This window comes from Poeciliopsis prolifica, unplaced genomic scaffold, assembly GCF_027474105.1.
Source record: "Poeciliopsis prolifica strain line A6 unplaced genomic scaffold, Auburn_PproV2 SCAFFOLD008, whole genome shotgun sequence".
Classification (NCBI taxonomy): domain Eukaryota; kingdom Metazoa; phylum Chordata; class Actinopteri; order Cyprinodontiformes; family Poeciliidae; genus Poeciliopsis; species Poeciliopsis prolifica.
The window spans coordinates 1,729,018-1,744,654 of NW_026562383.1; the positions used below are offsets into that span (position 1 = coordinate 1,729,018).

The window sequence follows — 15,637 nt, forward strand, 5'->3', positions numbered from 1 at the left end:
CAAATGGAAGAGACAACAGGTGGAAATTATTTTCATATTTATTTCATTCATTCAGATCTGCGATGTGTTACTTGAGTGTTCCCTTTATTTTTTTTTAGCAGTGTATATATTTCACATCCGAATGTGTGAAATACTTCACAATACTTTTAATGTGAAGGGGACAAGGTGAGATAGACTTCTTACCTGATAAAAACTGTTCATCTGGAAATGTTTACTAAACCCTAACTGGTTTGATTTGGATATGCATTCATATTTGATTTCAACCAGGGGTGTTTCAAGGACAGGTAAACAATGACTTCTTTCTCAGGAAGGTAGTCTGAAATGTCTGCGTGGGCCACACTGATGCTGCTGTTCCACTTTGACAGGACTCACAAGATCCCATTCACTGCTGATCCCTTCATTCCTGCAAAATCCTAACCAGATTTAGCACCATCTAGTCTGATGTCCGACACTGTAAGATAATGTAGATGAGTGAATTTGTTGGTGAAGGTTGGAGAAAACCCATGTGCTAAACCCGAGGCCAAAAAAAGCAAGTTGGTTTGCCTTATCACTTAACTTCTGAATGTTTCACAATGGGGGATTTTTCTTCCTAGGTGCTGAGGCCGCCACAACATTTTTCACTCTGTTCTAAGCAACACTGAAAGCACAGTCCTGAGTGGCCCTGATGTCAACAGGAAATACAGAGGCCTTCTAAGAAAAGTCCTGAAGAAGAAATAAGGAAAACTGACGCTGATCTTTTGTCTCGTGACACAAATAAGGAATGCTGTAATAACTTCAAGTCAGTTGTGGCTAATTAAATTAGATTTATTTATTTATTGCCACATACTTGTTCAAAACTGTCAATGTTGTGAGACAAACGTGAAAAAAAGTTGTTCTGCCAACTCTTAGCTAGCTTCAGAAATAGAAGATAGCTGATTGATTGTCACAACCGACCAATCAGAACCAGGAGGATGGTCTGTCAGTAACTTTGCTACACACTAAAAGCTTTTTTCCACAACAGGGCTAAAATAGTCTGCATGCATATTTCAGTAAAGAGTAAATGACAATGTTCTATTCTGTCCACAACCCAATGTTGGGTACAACTCAAATGAGGAAGATCAATAATGTTCAGACAGTAATGTAGATTTTCTTTTTATTGCCAAATCAAATTGCAGCATGAGATGACTAACATGATACATGAGCTCTGAAGAACACTTACAGGGTTACAAAGAGGTACACTTAAAGAGTGAAGGCAGACATCATCATCATCAGTGACTGAGCTAATGATCGTTCTCAATCACAGGCTAAAATATGAAAACACGATTTAAAAAGTTAGAGCCAACATGTTTCCCTTTTATCAGCTCTGTTCTCAGTCTAAACATGCCATCAGTAAGAGACATTCATTTTTTACATCATGAAGGTTTTAGGTACAAACCACAGAGGCCTTTGTGTACAATCTCTACAACAGTGAGGTAAAGGTTTTTTTCTAGTCCTGAGTTTTACAACTCTCAGGTCATTCAGTCCGCTACAGAAATATGCAAGAATATGAGAAACCAGTTAAGAACCACCAAGATAGGAGGGCTGAGATTTTTTTTCTTTTTTTACTTCTCGAAGAGAATTTAAAATAAAAATGCTCTGCCAAAGCAGACAGACAAGAAAACATTCCATTTCATTTTTGGTCTTTTGCTGTGGAAAAACAAATATAGCAGCAGTTAAGGCAACAAAACAAAACAAAAAAAAAAGATTATTCCCCATGGTTACAATTTATACCTGAGTATCTACAAAGACTATTAAAACAAATCTACATTTAATCATTGGAGCAAATGGTTTTGGTTAAAAGAGAATAAAGTTACATTTATGGGGGGGATTTTGCCCCAATGACTTAAAGCTATGAACAACAAAATTTAATGCGAGTACCTTGCAAAACTATTTCCACCTTTTCAACCCCTTTACATTCTGTCCTATTACCACCAGATTCAGTGTATTCCATTAGGATTTTATGTGATGGACCAACACACAGTGCATTAAAATGAAACATCATAGGGATATGTTTATCAGAGAATTTTTTTTAATCAAAGTAATTAACTTCTAGCAATAAAATCTAACTTTTGGACAACACAAAAATCAGGGATGCACAGATATGAAAATTTGGACTTATATGGATTCCTGATATCTTATTTTTATGGCCAATAACCAACATTTACCCAATATATTTCCCTGCCCTTTTGACACATGACTGAACATCACTTGGCCAATCTTCTCCTCAAGAAACACAAACGGCAACAAGGAAAAACATCAGTTATTAATATCAGCCCAGGTAATGCCAATCTATGGTGCAATATACCATGACACTTGGTAGCCGTTCATGGAGACAAATGGTTTCACTTTCATCATCTGTTCTACTCTTGGTTACATGGCAGCTTTAATAGATGCAAGGAACAAAAATAAAAAGTTCTGATCACTGACCTGCAGTAAAATCACTAGTTGGTGTACTGAAGTAACCTGATGGGACAAGTTTTAAGTTTAGGTGCAGTATTTACATTTGTACAGTTCCAGCTGGATGCAGAGAAAATATTATCTACTCCAATTAAAAATTCTGCAATAAATTCTCATTACAGCATTTTAAAATTTTAACATCCAGAGCTCATCTTTTGAAATTATAACATGCATGATACAAAACAGTGCATGATTTTCACTATCTTTCATTAAAAATCTGAAAAGGATGACATTCGTTTGTATTCAGCTCCCTTTACTCTGATGCCCCTAAATAATGTCTAATGCAACCACCTGCTTTCTGATGCTTTTTATTCAAGCATTAATGCAGATGTTCTGTGAAGACCTCTGAGGTTTATCAGTAAATAAATAGTATTCTGGAGTCCAGGGAACACAGACTGGTCAGGAAGAACGATGACATTTAAACAGTTTCTACATCGATATCCCAAACTTTTAACTTCAATCAATTCTTCATTTGGAAAAGAGCATGGCACAATTGCAAACCTACCTAGACATGGATTTCAAAACTGACAGGGCAAGAAAGGAGTCCCAGTCAGTCAAACCTCTCAGTCACATGTTTATTTTATTGTTAGTAATTAATCTGGAGGAAATCTTGTTGGACATGGAAAACACTCGATCCTGGAGCAGCAAAACAATGAGCTTAAACATATTGCGTCAGGACTTGACAGTGATTTTTATGCTTTGTTTTTAATCTGATATTGGCCCAGTTAATACCAATATATGGTGCATCCCTAATAAAAAGCCAACACTTGGTATCCATTCATGTCTTCATTACCATTTGTCATGTAAATTGCAAATGTTTACAAAAAAATGTAAAAAAAAATTCAGTCTCCTTTATCTGTTACTAAATACTCATACATTACTCTGTGTTGGTCGATCACTTAAGATCTTAATATAAATTTAACGGGAATAAAAAACAACTTTTGCCTGTTACTGCACTGGCCAACAAAAATGCCTCTTTAAAGCTAGATTAATCAGGGGTGGCACCGATTGCAGTTTTCAGGTCAATCGCAGATTATCGATCTTCTAAAAGCTTGACTTGCTGATGACAATCTTGGCTGGTATTAATTTTTGTGTCTCATATGTTGCTAAATCTATAGCAAGAAAGTTGCAAAGTTGGCAACAGAGAACTGACTATTGACTGCCTGGTGGGCCGGTCTGTTAGTCAAACCTCTTAAGAGGACAGTGATCGATTTCTAGACCTTTGCCGAGGTAGATGAGATCGACTTCACGTGCAAATGTTGGAGAATCACTGCTCTCCCAAAATTAAGGAAATCAGGGCTAATTTATCGGTGCACCCCTAATGTTAATGTTAGCAACCAATTTTATCCTCTGACATGATCAAGTAAATTAATTCATTTTTGTAAATAATAAATTTGTTTCCCCATTTTTGCAAACATTTCCAGAAATGTAGTTGTGCCTTTTAAATGGATCTTGTTTTATAAACCATTAAAGGAAACATTTGTTTCTCTGCTGATGCTCTCTTTAACTTCCACTGGCAGGGTGTCAAAAAGATGGTCCTCCACGATGAGGCCGTTCTTCCGCAGCATTCGGCAGCTTCCCAACTGGACAGGCAGTCTGTCCAGGCAGTTCCCTCTGACCTCCAGCTGTGTGAGCTGCACCAGCTGACCCACGGTCTCTGGCAGACTGGTGAGCGCGTTGTGACCTAGACAAAGCACCTTCAGCTTGGTGCATCTGAAGAGAGGTTTGGGCAGGGCTTCCAGCTTGTTTGAATTAATGGCCAGATGCTGAAGGTTGTTGAGGAGGCCCACGTCAGGTGGAAGCACTGTGATGGAGTTGTGGGCCACGTCCAAGTGTCGCAGCTTGGGAAGAGTAAACAAGGCTGAAGGAAGGGACTCCAGCTTATTGTGAGAAAGGTGGAGAGATTCCAGGGACTTGACATGGCCGATGGATGCTGGGATGGTGATGATTTTGTTGTGCCAGAGCTTTAGGCATGTCAGCCTCTTGAGATGCTGGAAGCTGATGATCTCTTCTATAGTTCTGATGTTGTTGGACTTCAAGTCGAGTTCTTGCAAGTTGGTCAGGCTAAAGATGGCATGAGGGATCCTTTCCAGTTCACAGTTGTGCAGCTCTAGCTCAATGAGGCTCGTCATTTTCTTCAGACTGTTCAGCACCAGCAGTTTCGTCCCATCGTTGTGCACCACCAGTCGAAGGAGATGCGGGGAGAGCTCAGTGATGTTTGTCGGCATCTTTGTGAGATTACTCTTCAGGCATAGTGTCTTCAGATGCCTCAAATCCCTCATGGACTCCAGGCCGATCATTTTGTTGTTTTCTGAGTTCAAGTTCCCCATTAGGTACAGCTCTCTCAGACTCCGCAGCAAGTAGACCCAAGGTGGGATCTCTGCGACATCCGTGAACTTGACGTGCAGGCGGCGCAGGTGATCCCGTAGGAAGGCAAAACCGGTCTGATCCACTTTGGCCGGACAATGGCACAGATGCAGCTCCTGCATGCTGGTCATCTGGGAAACCTTGGCAGAAAATCTCACCTCTGGAATCAGCTCCAGCTTCAGCACTTCCAGGTCTGTCAGGTCAAATACAGCGTTCGGCAGGCCGGATAGCATGAAGAGGTGCAGCTCCTGCTGGTCGTGTGCATTGCGCGTGACATGCTGCTTTAGTTTTTCAAATGTCCACTCGTGATTGAGGCTGATCTCCCTCAGCTTGTTTTCGCTGACCTCCGACAGAAAGATGCCGAAGCGCTTGGAGTGAAGCTGATCGTACTGGTCGACCATGTGCAGTAGAAACGCAAAATCGTTCTTGACATCTGGAATGTCACTGAAGCTGCTCTCTTCTCTCACCTTCTCAAAGGAATACTCTTTCAGAGGGCGTCGGAACACCCAAAACAGGGAGTATAGGCATGTCATTCCATAGATTACGATCAACACCATGTAGGTAAAGAGCAGCTTGTTCAGCATGAAAGCCATGTTGTGTGTACAGTAGAATTTTTTATAGCCTGTTAGCTGTTCTATGTCTGGTTCACAATAATGCTTGAATTCTATTTTAACCAAGGTGGAAGTGTAGGACAGGATCAAAATAAACTTAACAGTTTTGACAGAGGTTTGAGCAACATAGAGCCTGTAAATGAAATCACTGTCTTCCACGTGGGCTCGGAACTTTCGCACCTTCTCAAACAGGGCTTTGGCCTGCTCTCCGTCTTTTTTATCCAGGATGGTCATGCTGCTTGGGACCTCCGCAATGGGTTTATCTGCAGAGACCTTGACCCCAAGCATTGGTGTGGATGGGTTGGTGTCGGGACTTTCCTCCTTCCCCTCTAAAGACACCTGCTTTGGTCCTGAGGAACTGCCTGTAAACCTCTGTTTGTTCTCCTCAGAGTCCTCACACGCCGTTTCAGACAAAGCCTTCGTCGTCCAAGGCGACTCAAAACACCGACCCAGAATAGAGACAAAATGCTCAATCTTTGAACTTGTCTTGGGGTATTTAAACCAGAAATTGCTACTGACCATGAGAATAATGGTGTGAATAAGTGTAAGGTATGGAAAGTACTTGGAAGACCAGGGTAAGGCATCATGGTAACACATTTGATTGATAAAGACATATTGTTGAAAGTCCAGGTTGGTTTTAACCCCTCTGGGTTCAGGTTGGGGATTTGTTTTCTGTTCTGCTGTTGCAGGCCGATGCGTTGTGAGAATACCAGTGATGGCTTTGTTGGACTGTGCCATAGTGCCCGAAGGGATTGTAGGTGTAACAGGGGCTCCGGTGGGTGTTGGAGAGGATCCTTTTTGGGTGGAGTACAGATTAGCTTCAGTTTCTGAAACCCCACCCGTTTCTTCAGGACAAGGAAGGCAAGCAACATGGTCCTTGGTGATTTGCATGGTCATTGCAAATATGGCCAACATGAGCATGACCAGGCCCAGGTAGTCCATGAAGACGTCCCACCATGGCTTTAAGATGCGATACGTCGGCTGGATGTCATTCAGGGATGCAACCTCTGTGAGTGTAAACATTACTGCAATGGAAAAAAAAAAGACATTCTTATTTAGATCATAAAAAATCTGTTTCTTCATTTAGGTAAAAATGTAACATTTCAGAATCATTAATTCAGACTGAGGGTTGTGGATTGTAGATGAGTATTTTACAAACATTTTTTTTAAATTGGGGATTTTATCCAAATAGTTAATGCTGAAGAGAAGAGGTCAAAGAGAAAACAGAGGCTGTTTGAACCTGCCATTGATCGTGATAATTATAGTAATAACTGCCAAATAAAGTAGAAGTAGCTTAAATTTCAAACAAAGCAAAGATGTCGTAACATTGAGAATGAGTTACGACATGTTTCTACCAACACAAAAACACCGTAATTCCCTCAACACTGGTCAGCATGAACACATTCTGAAAGCTTAGAACTACACATAATCACTATTCTCTTTTACACAAAAGAAGGAAGTCATCAAAATAAGATTCAATGCAAGTTTCTGGGAAAAGCAAACTTTTATCAGAAACATTTTACAGCTTAAACTCTGGTCCATTTAGCAGCAGAGTGAGAAAAGTGGAGTGCCACACTGTTGCTCCTTGCCCTAGTTGCTGGAGTCTTATTTCATCGGAGTAAAACAGGCTGTAAATAAGTAACCAATGGCACCGCTGAGAAGGAGTCTGCGCCATAATTGCACTATGGTCTGCTTCACTGAACTTTCACTTCCTGTCACCGAGTTTTTCAGTCTTACTTCACAACGTTTAAGTGTTGGGTCACGATTTTGCTAAATCCAGACATGTTACAAAGTCTTACCCAAAACCCACGCCCTCCACCCCAAACTCTTCTCCTCTGATCCACTGAGCCATTTGACTCACATGTTTCATTAACCAAATGCCTGAAAATCAACCCTAATTTAGTCATTGAGGCATGTTCACTATGCTCACAGAATTTTTCTTTAGATTAGTTTGTGTTATTTTTTCATCATAAAGTTAGTTCAAAAATAACTAACTTTATGATGATGTAGCTTTAATTGTGTGTCCATATAATTACCTTAACCCTAGCAAAAACAGCATCTTTTAGAGCTAACAGCTTAACGTCATGTAGCCTATAAGCTCTTCTGGATGAGTGTCACAAATTAACATCATTCCTGTTCCACTCTGAAGAGACACTTAGGTTGATACAAATGCCTCTAATACCAAAAGACTTCAGTGAGAGGTGTTCTGGCACCTCCTAGTGGTCAGACTACACTGAATCATATGTGGCTCATGAAAGCAGCACTGGGAAAACAAAAATAAGACTTAGTTGATCATATCAACTTAATTTACTATATCTGAGGTCAGATTGGCAATAAAAACAAATATTTATACTAGCTTACACATCTATTTTAAGATTGATTTACAGGACAGACATGACATGAAGAAGATTCTAAAAGTAATTTGGAATTTTGGGTTTGAAGCTTTTTTGACACAGTAGGCAAAAATGGGACGTGGACAAGTAGCAGTAGAATAAATTTGTAATAGAACGCATTATTTGGGGACAGCTAAAGAAACTATAAACTCGGTATGCACTTTTCCATAAATAATAAGTCCAATATTTTGGACTATAAACAAATAATTTTGAGTAATTATGACAACATACATGAATACAATATTTTCTTATGGTTAAACAGGGAACACAAGCTGACTGGAAAAGCAATGTAGTAGTAATGTTTTTAGCTGTATTTGGTATGTTTCCATGGTTGTCTTTAGCAAGTTTTCTTCTTATTTTTCAAATTGGATGGGTTTCTCATTGGAATTAGAAAAAAAAAAGAATATATATAAGCCCTCCCTTCAAATATCACCATCAACCGCCACTGCCTCTGGGACTGTGTGTGTCAGAGTGATTCTGTAGTGTAATAATGAAAACAGTGTTTGTTTAAAAAAACATTTGTTCTTATTCATTTTCTAACACTGTTTTCTTTCCAACACTGTTTTATGCACAAGGGATAACAGTCCCTGGGACTACAACAAAGAGATTTTCCAGTCAACAACACAGGTGATTACAAAGCACTACTAGCTCTAAAACATATGTTGTAAATATTTCAACGGCTTGCCTGTGCAATATCAGTATTAATTATAACAACAAAGATTGAAGCATTTGTCGCTAATTGAGATTCTACCTAAATTCATGGTGCAAAACTTAAAAAGAACTCCTCCTAGGTAATTTATTTTCTGACTAATAGATTAACGCAATTAAACTTAATTAAATATGAGTGACTGTAAAGAGTCCATGCAAGATAGAGGTATATTGTGTATTTTTTGCTTATCTAGGGCTTCAGAACTGTGGTTGCTGACTCAATCAAATCCTGAACAAACTGCAGAGATCACTGATGTCAACACCTTGTTTTTTTTAAACTATGACATGTTGAAACACTCGATACTTTCAAGACCTGTCCTCCACCACCTGAGAACAGGGCAAATTGGATTTGCCAGCACGAGAAGTCCTGGCATTACTCTTCCTCAGGCCACATGTTGTCAGGCCTCAATATTAATTGTTAGTATAAACTGGAGCCAGTCTGCTAGTTTGTTTCATCCAATTTAAAGACAATGCAGAGTGTTACAAATTTATTATATAGACAAGATTGGTTGATAAAACAGATGCCACACGATTAAGCCAAAAACCAATATCTTAAAATTAATGTCAACTCATCTGTGAACTCCTAATAGTAACAGGATTTTCTAGAACAAGTGGCACTGCATGCAGTTAAAATTCCTAACAGTTTAGCTTCATCAAATACCTTCCATCTTCTATTGCCAGGCGATCGGATTTCTTTCTAACTTCTGCACTGTGGAGTTGACTAATGGTAATGGTATAGCTTATATTGCAGATGCATGTTGTGGCCAACTGGTGGGATTGAGATATATTTGACAGGCAGTCACTTCAGCCACAGAAAAACAAGAGCCAAAGCATTCCTGTAAGAAACAAGATCTTTATATGTGACCTTTCCAGTCTGCCCTGGTCCTCTTCACAAACCCCTTGCATGCCTTTTATTGTTGCCAAATTTACAACTCAGCAGCTACACAGAGTACAACTAAATGGGTGGAGAAAATAGAGATACACATACTAGGCTTTCCCTGGCTGATATTAATTTTTAGTTTTCACTGATGTTCTCTGATGTAAAGTTCTTCTTTAAGAAAGAGAACATTCAAATATTTAACATATCTCAAACAGAGAGGTTTCCTCCATTTACTCAGTAGCTGGAAGCAACAGTGCAAGTTTGTAAACTACATTAATGACTGAGCAGATCTGACATGCTTCATGATCAACTTTCAATTCTCATTGTGTCTCAGCAAGCGTCGCGTGTGCCTCGAGAAAGGCGGAACAAGCCTTCTTCAAATGTTAACCTTTGAAGAAAACAGAAAAAAAAAAGACAATGAGCAAGACTGTAGAGCGCGCGTGACAGTAGCGGGACAGTAAGTCAAGTTCAGAGATAAACTGGAACTTCTAAGATGGCCACCAGTTAGTATATGCTGCTGGACATCCCGAGGCGTTTTTCTACATGTCCTAAAAGAAAATATTGTTTGTTTGTTTTTTTTTCATGCTCTGTTGATGGAAAAACTTGACCTTTCCAGTCAGTCAGTTTTTGAACGCTGCCTCAGAAGGTCAGATGACTTGATTAGACACGTTAAAGTGAAGCGTCACTATGTATTTTGGGCCTTAATAAATCAGTTATGTCACTGAAACATACTTTATTTTTAGTTTATATGTTTTTGTAGAGGGAAACATACTTACTGCCAACGTTATCTCAGTCCAAGTGTGTGTTCCTCACTCTGCATGCCACTTTTCCAGCCGCTCCTCAGGTGCGCGGTTAACCTAATTTCTAAGCGCCTTTAATAACGGCGTTCGCGGAGGCAACGACGCCGCTCAGAGAAGCAGAGTCCTGGGGAAGGTTTGCTCGTGACAGTGGTACTTGCCGGCTGCTAGTCCTCATGCCTAGGCGTAAAGTGAGATTCTTGTCGGTGTATCAGATAATATGCCCGACCGAGCAGCGTATTTCTCAGAAGAAGTCCGATCCAATATGGAGCCGCGCTCTGCGCTGTTTGTGGGTTCAACGGGCCTTTCCTATTGGTCGGCTGGATAAGAGCAAGTTCCAGTAGTCGCCGCCCACTAGTTATCAAATGCTGCGTTTACTGACCATGGGGGCTGGGGGAAAGTAACATTTTCTGAACAATCATTACAACGCAACCGATCTCTGTGCTATTTGTAAGTTATTTACTAATAAATTAAAAATCAGAACGTTGGCGTCTCAAGGAGCATTTATTTGTAATCGAAATTTTACATGTAGGAAAATGAATTCAACTTAAATTCATTTAAGATTCCAAACATAAAATGGATAACTGAGAGGATCCAAAAACTGCTTTAGGAAATTCGGGAAGTAGGCCACACCAGACCACGGAGCGTAACGTAATGTAACGAACAGGGCTTTGTGTTCTTCGAGGAACAGAATTGTAAGGAGTTTAATAATTTATCTGGCAAGTGTGTGGACAAAAAGCTAACCTCCCAGTAAGTTCAAAAAGTAGATGAATAATAGACCGAGAAACACATTCAATATAAATTGAGGTCTTTTCTATATGTATAACTCGGTGTCCCCTTCCGGTCATGAACGCAGCATCATATTCTTCTTCTTGTAAGACTTTTGCTCAAAATCTCCCAACTCAGAAATAACAAATTGTGTCAAGTTGTGCAATATTTCTGTCTTCATTCTTATTTTTTATTTATTTATTATTATTTCTTTTGTGCTTATTTCTGTTTGCTGCGGCATAACTTCCAGTTCTTTCTGGTTCTGGTTGATGATGCACTGGGCGGAGGAAATGTCTTCTCAGTTGCAAGCCAAACAGGTTTCAACCGGTACCGGGCTGCTGCCAGTCTGCTTTCTCTCACTCTGCCCCTCTGGGCTGCAGTGGGAGAACAGAGAGGGGGAAGAAAAGAATGACGAAAGAAGGAAAGAAAAGCAGAAGCTAGACTCAGCATGTGAAGTCACACGCTGAGATAGTTGATCAGACTCTGGGGGGAATAACTAACTAGACAAAGCGGATGCAGTATACTGCATACAATGATATTTACATACAATTTGTATGTACAAAAAGAAACAAAGAGAGAAAGAAAGAAAAGACTCCTACTATCTGACATTCAATCAATTAAACCTTTCCTGTTTTAGCGCCATCAGGATTATCTATGTTGTTTCAGAATGAGAGATAATTTAATAGTACAATTTTAAAGCAATTAAAAAGCAAAGCGGAATCGATCACATTTCCTTAGTTTTCGTTCATCTGAAACAGTTTTCCTGTCCTCCACAAGTTTCTCACAAGTTTCCTGGCATTCTGACCCTTTCTTCTTGACAGAACTGTTGTTACTGAGTCAATGTTGTGGGCCACTTTGCTCACACACCCTTTTCGCCCTGCCCACAGTTTCTGTGGAGTTGAGATAAGGACTTTGTGATGGCCACCACAAAACGCATTTAATTGTGCTTTAGCAACTTTGCAACAAATTTTGGAGTATGCTTTAGATCATTGTCGATTCGAAAAATGTATTTAACTTCGTGGTTGACGTCTCAGGATGTTGACAGAGTATTTCCTCTTGATGCCATCAATTGCGTGAAATACTTGCCTGCAACACTGTCGTACAAAAAAAACACCTCTCCCCAGTTCTTCACTATTATGGTGTTGCTCTCAGGCTTTTCAGTCTTTTCCCTTTTTCCTCCAAAGGTAATGATGGTTATTATAGTCAAACACTTCCACATGTCTCCACAAATTAAGCGATTTGTTCGTGAGTGCGTTTAAGTAAGGTAACATGGACTTTGTTTGTTTTGCGTATTTGCTTTGGTGCACACACATTTCACATGTTGATGGGACCTGCCTCCTTCCTGCATGCACCAATGACACTTCTGCAGGGGTGCCCAGTGTTTCCTCAGGATTAAGTGCCACTTTATTCTCAGCAGTGAAATCACCTGTTCCTCAAAAAAAAAAAAAAAAAACGTAAATCTAGTGACTTCAAAGAACTTTTTTTCTCACATCGTCTCTCTAATCCATCAACACCATATTGCGCAACATCTTTTAAATAATCTTAATTTGGTCAATGGCTTGTACCTGACGTATACCAGCAATGCTGCACATTGATTGCTTAAAGAATAAATACGGCACAAAAACTGAGAAATGTGTTTCCGTGCCGAATATTTGAGCCTTAGAGTTATTTTAGTTCTGAGATGAAGCAGCTGCCTGTCCAGGCTGCAGCTTCTGGTAAACACACAATAAGTTTGTTTCCTAACCACTTGTTTTCAAGCTAAATGCATTCTTGTTTATGTATTTGTACAGTATTATCACATAAAACATAATTTTGTTAACTCAGACAATGTCTTGTTCTTGATCTATGAATATTACTGTATGTATTTCTGTATAAGTGGATCCTTTTCTTTATTTTGTTTTCACTTATTCAAGGGTACAATACATATGTTTTCTTTTATATGACTCAAAACGAATAAAGCAATAAATAAATGATCGCATTAGTTCATAAGTATGCTATAAAGTGCTGCAGAAGTCTGATAGCCACCCATTCATTCCAGTCCGGTGTGTGTCATCAGGGAAACATCAACAATATGCAGGACAGAGAGGGACCAGGCCTGGGAACCACAGCATTATGGGGACTGTGGCGAGACATGCGGTTAGTGGGGTGAACCAGATGAAGAAGTAAAAAAATGTAATCAGTTGGTTTTTTCTTCAAGCACTGAGGTAGCGGGTAAACTATTATGGGTCTTCTTTTCAGGACACAGCCCGTTTACTGCTGGCAGCCAGATGAGTGCGTTGGCAATCAGACCACCAAGGTAGAAACATAAGAAAGTTGGCTGGAGGGAACAGGAAGTAACAGACAGACATTCTCACACAAAATAGACACTTGCAGTTCTTTAGCTGCGCATCAGAAACCACAAACCAACAACAACCCAAACAAACTTACTTCTTTCTAGCTGCTACAGTTTTCTGTTTGCACAGAAAAACCCACAGATCCCACTCTCACACACTCCTCTACTTTTGCTTTTTGAGCATTTCTGAAACATTCTGACAGAATAAAGACGTCATGTTGCAGAGACCTGAAAGAACAACTTCCTAAAACCAGGGTAATGGTATGCTTAGCTGGCAGGCCTCTTTTGTCTTGTTGTGACTTGAATGCATTCTCACTGACAATATTTGCACAGACATGTCTTTCTAGCACGTTTTTCTTGTGGCAGTGTTCCTGGAAAGTCTGGTTTATCATAACCTCTCTATGCTTTTTAGTAACATCAACCCATATTGCTGAACTTCTCAAAAATGTAAGTTAAGTGCCAAATATAAAGGCTTCGCAAAAGTGTTCACGTCGCTTCAACCTTTCTACATTTTGTTACGTCACAAGAACAAACTTCAAAATAATTTTGGGGGGAATTTTATGTGGACCAAATTGCTCATCATTGTGAAGTAGAAGGAAAATATTACATAGTTTTGCTAAATTTTCACAAGAAAAAATTGAAAAGTACATTTGTAACCTTGAGCTCTTTCCTCTGAACGACCTGCGTAAAATGCAGAAGTTAGGGACACTTTCCTTCTGCAGCAACAGTGACGCTGGTCAGAGTTGACAGAAAAAATTGAGAAATTGTGGAGAAGTTCACCTTCCAGCAGGCAATACCAGTAAAGATGGGTCAGACCACAGTGTTTTCACAGATTAGTGGCCCAGTCAAAGTCCAGACATAAATTTGAAATGTCTTGAAAGAATTTGGATGCATTGCACTCCATTTAATCTGATGTAGGTTGACCAATTTTTAAAGAAGAATTGGCAGGATTTCAGTCGTATCCTGCCAGATTGGTAAAGGAATATCCCAAGACACTTTCAACTGTGATTGTAGCAAATATTGTTCTGCAAAGTATTGACTCAGATTTGTCTGGTAAATTAAAACTATATTAAAACTATATTTCATTTTTCTTCCGGGTCAGGCTCATCCCTTATTTTGAGTTGGCCAGTAACATAAAATACTAACAAACTGGGGGAAAGTTTGTGGCTGTGATATCACAAATATAAAAATAAAAAATAATCAAAGGTAGTGAACATTTTTGCTAAGTGTTGTATAACTTGAGCTTTTTCCAAACCACAGAATTTGCTTCTGGGTAGAGATAAAGTATGTACACAAATCTGTTATAGTATGGCGCCACCTGCTGTCGTCTATATGCACAAAAACAAGTATTGCGTCATGTCGATAAATCTATGAAATTTTCTTTGCTATTTTTCAAGTTAGAAAGAAAAGCAGAATGGAAGCAATGCAATAAATGGTTGACTTGTGTTGGGATTAATAATTTCCCAACCAGGTCAGAGGAATGAAGGAACCTCAGAGTCACAGACTGGCACTGATTCATGGGCACAGAGACACAGATGGCCATTCTATTTTTATTTTCACTTAAAGAAAAAAGAAGAAGAAAGAAAATAGAGTTTAAATTTTGAGAAATTTCTTATTTGGATATCTAATTCTTCTCTAAAGTATTGTATGTTTTCAGGAAGACTTGTCAAGCACATGCAGTCTCTGTCTGTAAGGCAATTTAAGTTGCAAGCCATGATCAGTGAGGTCTTTGTTCTGTTAAAAGAATCAGCAAGAAAAACCACCAGCATCTCACAATGGTTCTCAGACATCTGGGGTCTTTTTGCAGTGTAGATGACAGGAAATAGTTTTTCTATAAAATAATAATAATAATAAAATGGTTCATTTCATTTTGTTTTTATGGCACCAATTTAGAGCAAGTCAGCTCAAAACACTTAATAAATAAATAAATAAACAAATACATAAATAAATAAATAAAATAAAGAAAACCCAAATCCAATCAAATTACATTTAGTCACACCCAGTCTAATAAGATAAAAAATTATTACATTCAATTTCCTTCAGTCCAATTCATTCAATCTATATCCAATAAATACTGATCCAAACCCAAGCAGTCTGATTCCATGCAACTTGACAACACAATGTAATATTTTTGATTTCATTTAGGAAATCAAGAAAGAATTGGTAATAATACTGCATAATGAATATCTTGTCTCCATGGGCAGTGTATACAAATATTTTATATTAATTCTGAATAAACACATAAGCAAATGTCCAAAATAGTCAAATTCCTACTCAATTATTATTATTATTTTTAATTAATTATA

The 15,637-nt window shown here is 38.9% G+C and overlaps 1 protein-coding gene across 1 annotated transcript; it reads right to left on the reverse strand.

Moving 5' to 3' along the window:
• Nucleotides 1-1,118: 1,118 nt before the first annotated feature.
• On the reverse strand, nt 1,119-10,509 carry lrrc8da (leucine rich repeat containing 8 VRAC subunit Da). Its single transcript, XM_055032736.1, has 2 exons — nt 10,211-10,509; nt 1,119-6,478 (listed from the first exon to the last, which is right to left on the reverse strand). The coding sequence occupies exon 2, from the start codon at nt 6,474-6,476 to the stop codon at nt 3,933-3,935; it is 2,544 nt and encodes an 847-aa protein (XP_054888711.1). The 5' UTR covers nt 6,477-6,478; nt 10,211-10,509; the 3' UTR covers nt 1,119-3,932.
• Between the last annotated feature and the right edge of the window lie 5,128 nt (nt 10,510-15,637).

Bases quoted from the DNA above. Each gene is read 5' to 3' on its own strand.
- lrrc8da (XM_055032736.1), bottom strand. From the start codon at position 6,476: ATGTTTACACTCACAGAGGTTGCATCCCTGAATGACATCCAGCCGACG.